Raw genomic sequence first — 5,993 nt, forward strand, 5'->3', positions numbered from 1 at the left:
TCTAGAAACGGGCGGAAGATCCGGTTCATGTATTCCATGAACAAAGTCGGGGCATTACTCACACCGAATGGCATGACAACATACTCGTAGTGCCCATATCTATATCAAAAAGCAGTCTTCTCTACATCTTCTGCCTTCACCAAAATCTGATGATAACTTGACCGGAGATCAATCTTGGAGAACATTGACGCCCCATTTAGCTGATCCATCAAATCATCTATTCTTGGCAAGGGGTACTTGTTTTTGATAGTCAGCTTGTTCAGCTGCCTATAATCCACACACAACCTCGAGCCGCCATCTTTCTTCTTTACCAACAAGAAAGGCGCTCCCCACGGCGAAGCACTCGGCCGTATAAACTATTTCTCAAGCAATCCCTCTATCTGCTTCTTTAACTCCACCAACTCCACTGGGGCCATGCGGTAAGGAGCGATCGACATAGGGCCAGCTCCCGGTACCAAGTCTATGGAGAACTCAACTTCTCTCCTTGGTGGCAAACCTGGTACCTCTTCGGGGAACACATCCTCAAATTCCCTAACCACTGGTATCATCAATATCCTTTCCTCCTTCTCAACATCCATCCTGGCAAAGACTATATAGCATTGTGCGCCGTCCCGGATTTCCTTCATAACCCCATGAGAAGACAACAACTCAGGCTCCTCTGAGTTGGAGAACAATAGCTTCTTCTCCTGACAGTCTATGAGAACATGATTGGCAGAGAGCCAATCCATTCCCAAGATCACATCTAGCCCTTGCAGAGGGAGGCATATGAGATTGACTTTATATACGTGTCCCTCTACCTCAACTGGACATCTAGAACACACCGAAGAAGTCCTAACCAACCCAGATACCGGGGTAGATACCACGAGGTCAAACGGTAGCTCACACACCGACAGACCCAAGTCCCGCACACAAGACTTTGACACAAACGAGTGTGTCGCTCTAGAATCAAAAAGCACGTAACAAGACTTGCCAGATATCACACAACAACCAATCACAAGGTTACCTGAACATGCTGCCTCTGACCTAGTCATCGCATAGACCCTGCTTGTAGCCTGAGGCCTGCTGCCTCCCCTCCTCTGCTGAGTCTGGCCCGAAGTCTGACTCGGAGTCTGTGGTGAAGGTCGTGACACTGTCCTCCTTAGAGTGGGACAATCTTTGCCAAAGTGGCCCTCCCTGCCACAATGGTTGCACCTGCGGAAACTCGATAGTTGCGGGCAAACACTTTTCACTTGCGGTCCTCCGCAATGATGGCACTGGATCCTGCTGGGTGGGGAAGAAAAGCCTCTAGACCCCTGTGGCTGTGGATGAGGCCTAGCATAAGGCTTCTTCTTCTCTTCAACTCTCGGCCTGGACCCAAATGGTCCGCTAACTCTTTGTTATGCCTGTTGCTGGGCTTGCACCTCTACCTTCATATGCTCCATGACCCTGTCATTTTCCACCAAGGCCGCAAAGTCCTTGATGGACAGCAGGGGCACTCCTCATCGAGCGGCATGGTGTAGAAATGCCCCATATGTTTGAACCTCTCGGCGTACTCAGCCACTGACTTGTTCCCATGTGTCAACTGGAAGAACTCCACCTCCTTTGCGTATCTCACGCTGTCTGGGAAGTATTCTGAAAGAAACCTCCTCTTGAAGGCTTCCCACGTGATATCCTCATGCTTCTCTTCCATTACCAACCCCATACTGGCCCACCAATGCTCAGCCTCTCTAGTGAGCATGTAGACCGTGAAAGCAAGCCTCCTCTCATCGGGGCACCTCTTGGCATCAAAGATGCACTCCATATCCTTCATCCATTGGTCCGCCTGGTCGGGACTCGTCTTGTCATCAAACTTGGCAGGGTGGTGCTTCAAGAAGTCTTCCAAACTCCATTCAGGGGGTGGAGGTTGGGGATAAGGACCATACATCTGGGCACCAGCAACATTCTCCCCTAACTGGCGGAGAGCATCCATATGCTGCCTCTGAGCATCATCAGCAGCCTGCCTAGCAGCCTCCATTTACTGCATCACCAGGTGTTGTTGCTCCAAGGAGGCCTCTTGGTGCTGCATTGCCGCCTTATGCTGTTGCAACATGGCATTGCACTGTTGCGTCAACGCTACAGCCATAGACTCGATCGCCCTTGCCAGGTCTTGTCCGTCACCTTGAGAGGGTTGAGGAGGAGCTATATGAGGGGGTGCCATAACACTGGACACACAGAAAGAACCATAAAAAACTAGGTTAGACTGGAAACTCATCTAAACACGACAAGAAAGGGCACAACGAAAGCTAAGCAAACACATAGCCCACAGACACTAAGGAACAAAGGCTCTGATACCATAAAAATGTGACATCCCATTTAAATAGAATAATCTACTTAATAATATATCACATGATCATAATAATAAAGAGCAAAGCAAACTGATGAAAAACCATAGACAAGGAATTCACTTTTACAGTCATCCATAAGAGTACTTGAAAGGGGTTCTAGGCATACAACCATGCCATAGCCAAAACAGAAACAACAAGGTTCACAGTTATGCAAAAGAAAGGCTCCTAGAGCTAGAAGTTACAAAGGCACTAGGGCCATAGAACGCTCCTGAGAGGCACACAAACAGATCCCCTAAGCTACGCTACTGCTCCCACCAGGCCTACTCCCAGAATTTCCTCCATCTGCTCCAACCAAGGGTGATCATCGCAAAAGAGAAAACATAACGAGAACATAAATAGAAATGCAAGGGTAAGCTAGTGCAATATAAATTTTATCAGGGTATAATAGACAAGTTTAAACAGTTCAATCATGCAGCATAGTAGGCACAGAGAATCAAATTATAGCAAACACATAAGACACCATGACTCAATTATCCGGATACATATACTAAGATCAGATTCAATGGACGCTTGCACTCGTGGTGGCCTCTACTGCTCTGCAGAGCCATTGCCAATGGGTTTCACCCTACCACGCACAAGGTTAACCTTCAAGCATCTAAGGCCATTATCCTGCCAAAGACTAAAGCCTCCTGCCACTCTCACCACTTGGGTCAGTTTGCTCTACATGAGACTCACTGACCCTTTAGAGTTTCGGGATGCGATCCTTACTTGAATCCATACCTTAATATATACACTACACGCCACCATGAAGTTTCCCCACGAGACTCATGGAATTACGCCTATCACATACAATTTTCATGTCTCTCATACCACAACCACCACTTTCATCTTATACATTCAATTCTCATTTCACCCAACCATCATATACAATTCCATACCATCACTTATACCAAACATACCCATTCCAGGGCATATATATTTCAGGAATTCATGCATTTTCAAGTCATACAGCCAACCCTTTCTCGCCTAGGCTAAATGCCTTCGCTTAAGCTACACAACTGTCTCGCTTAAGCTAGGCGAAGTCGCCTAGGCGAGATCTTCAACAAGGGCACTCTGCGAGCTCTCGCTTGGGCGACACTCCCTCGCCTGAGCGAGATCACTCTTCGCCTAAAATCGAAATCCCTTGCCTGGACGAGAACGCGAGCAGAGGATACCAAGTTTTCTTCGAGATCTCGCTTGGGCTAGTCAGTCTCGCTTGAGCGAGACAGTGTGTCGCTCAAAACAAGAGCCCTCCGCTTGGGCGAGCTGCTCGAACAAAACCTGGGCGAGTCTCAACCATTCTCGCCTAGGCGAGACGAGCTCGCTTGGGCGAGAATAACAGTACTCGCCACTGTTACGCCCATGCATCAGGAACTCAAACTCAATAGCAACATACCAGAACACAAATAGGCCAGCTCATACTATCAAAAACATCAATCAAGCATAAAATCATGGTACAGACCAAAGACATGCAGAAATTGCTCTTAATGACTCAAAACCTAACTTCCCTTACCTCTGTTTTGAGCACCAAAAGCAAACAGATCTTAACTAAGGGCTACTACAGCTCCAGGAACTCGAGTAGTGAGCTGAAAAGTGAAAACCAGGACAAAACGAGGTAAATACTTGGAACCCTACCCAACCAACATGCTCAAACAGCGAAATGGGGATGGAATAGACCAAAGAACTCTGAAGTTCAACTTACCAGAAGGTATTAGATGGGTTTCGTTAGCTCGAAGGTGCATGAAGATCGTGCCCTAGCAAACTCCTAGCGGAAGATAAGAGAGGAGAGGAAACTGTTTTCTGAAAAAGGAGATAAGAGCATACTGAGTGAGCTGAAAGGGGTATTGGGGTCCTACAGTTGGGCTGGCCTTGGGCCTACGAAAAGGCCAGGACCAACCCTTTTTGGGACAGAAAAAGAGGCTTACAGCGGACATAATTGTAATCTTGATATCATCCTTAAACCAAAAAATAACATAGATGATTTAAAAATAGAAGAATATCCCTCTTCCCGCCCCTCTCTCCCTCAAGGTTGATTAGATTGAGAGGGAGAGGATGAAAACAAGTGGATTACTGTATGAAGTTTCTGTTGTTCACTTTAAGTGGATTAAAGGTGAAAGTGGGTGGATTAAAAGTAAAGTTTGTTAAAATTTGTGAGTGATTTGATGGATGTGATAGATTAAAAATTATATTTAAATAAAAAAAATAAGATTACGAAATTGTACTTTATTTTCAAAATAATTAAAAATTATTATTATATAAGTTTGATTTATCGTATTTAAAATATGAAAATGTATAAATGATTGTAATTTTAGTAAAAAAATATTTAAAAGATAATGTAATAAAAAATTTATAATTAAAAATTATTTTTTAAACATTATTTTATAACAATTTTCAAATTTTCGTTATTTTTACATCGTTTTCATAATTATTGCTAAAAAATAAATTGCGTACATAATTGTAATCTTGATATCACCCTCAAACCAAGACATAACAGAGATGATTTAAAAGTAAAAGAATTTCCCTCAAGGTTGATTGGATAGAGAGAGAGGATGACATCAAATGGATTACAGGTGTGAAGTTTGTGTTGCTCACTTTAAGTGGATTAAATATGAAAGTGGGTGGATTTAGAGTAAAGTTTGTTAAAATTTGTGAGTGATTTGATCGATGTGATAGATTAAAAATTATATTTAAATCGTAAAAAAACAAGATTACCAAATTGTACTTTATTTTAAAAATAATTAAAAATTATCATTGTATAAGTTTGATTTATCGTAGAAAAAATATGAAGATGTATAAATGAAAGTAACATATTTTAATAAAAAATAATTAAAAGATAATGTTATAAAAAATTTATAATTAAAAATTACTTTTAAAACCTCATTTTATAACAATTTTCAAATTTTCGTTATTAATTATTTTTGTACAAATAATTTGAAACGTCATATTTTTACATCATATTCATTATTAAGCTGAAAAATAAATTGCGGCCATAATTGTAATCTTGATGTCACCCTCAAACCAAGGCATAATAGAGATGATTTAAAAATAGAAGAATTTCTCCCTTCCTTCCCCTCTCTCCCCCAAGGTTGATTGGATGGAGAGGGAGAGGATGGCATCAAGTGGATTACAGTGTGAAGTTTGTGTTGTTCACTTTAAGTGGATTAAAGGTGAAAATGGGTGGATTAAGAGTAAAGTTTGTTAAAGTTTGTGAGTGATTTGATGGATGTGATAGATTAAAATTTTTATTTAAATCATAAAAAAACAAGATTACCAAATTGTACTTTATTTTAAAAATAATTAAAAATTATCATTATATAAGTTTGATTTATCGTAGAAAAAATAAGAAAACGTATAAATGAAAGTAGCATATTTTAATAAAAAAATAATTAAAAGTAATGTAATAAAAAATTTATAATTAAAAATTACTTTTTAAACGTTATTTTATAATAATTTTTATATTTTCCTTATTTTTAGATGGTTTTCATAATTATGCTAAAAAATAAATTGCGTACATAATTGTAATCTTGATATCTCCCACAAACCATTACATACCAGGCATTATTAAAAAATAGAGGAATTTCGCTCTTCCTTCCCTCTCTCCCTCATCGTTGATTGGAGGGAGAGGGATAAGATGAATTAGAGTGTGAAGTT

The 5,993-nt window shown here is 41.0% G+C and overlaps 1 protein-coding gene across 1 annotated transcript; it reads right to left on the reverse strand.

Annotated features, from left to right (window-relative positions):
* Positions 1-356: 356 nt before the first annotated feature.
* On the reverse strand, positions 357-1,993 carry LOC114188741. The gene is made up of 2 exons (XM_028077377.1): positions 1,440-1,993; positions 357-1,347 (listed from the first exon to the last, which is right to left on the reverse strand). The coding sequence occupies exons 1-2, from the start codon at positions 1,991-1,993 to the stop codon at positions 357-359; spliced, it is 1,545 nt and encodes a 514-aa protein (XP_027933178.1).
* Positions 1,994-5,993: the final 4,000 nt, after the last annotated feature.

The sequence above is a fragment of the Vigna unguiculata genome, chromosome 1 (genome assembly GCF_004118075.2).
Source record: "Vigna unguiculata cultivar IT97K-499-35 chromosome 1, ASM411807v1, whole genome shotgun sequence".
Lineage (NCBI taxonomy): Eukaryota > Viridiplantae > Streptophyta > Magnoliopsida > Fabales > Fabaceae > Vigna > Vigna unguiculata.

Bases quoted from the DNA above. Each gene is read 5' to 3' on its own strand.
- LOC114188741 (XM_028077377.1), bottom strand. From the start codon at position 1,993: ATGGAGGCTGCTAGGCAGGCTGCTGATGATGCTCAGAGGCAGCATATG. The intron at 1,348-1,439 runs GTGGAAAATGAC...ATTTGGGTCCAG, and splicing joins TCAAGGACTTTGCGGCCTTG to GCCGAGAGTTGAAGAGAAGA.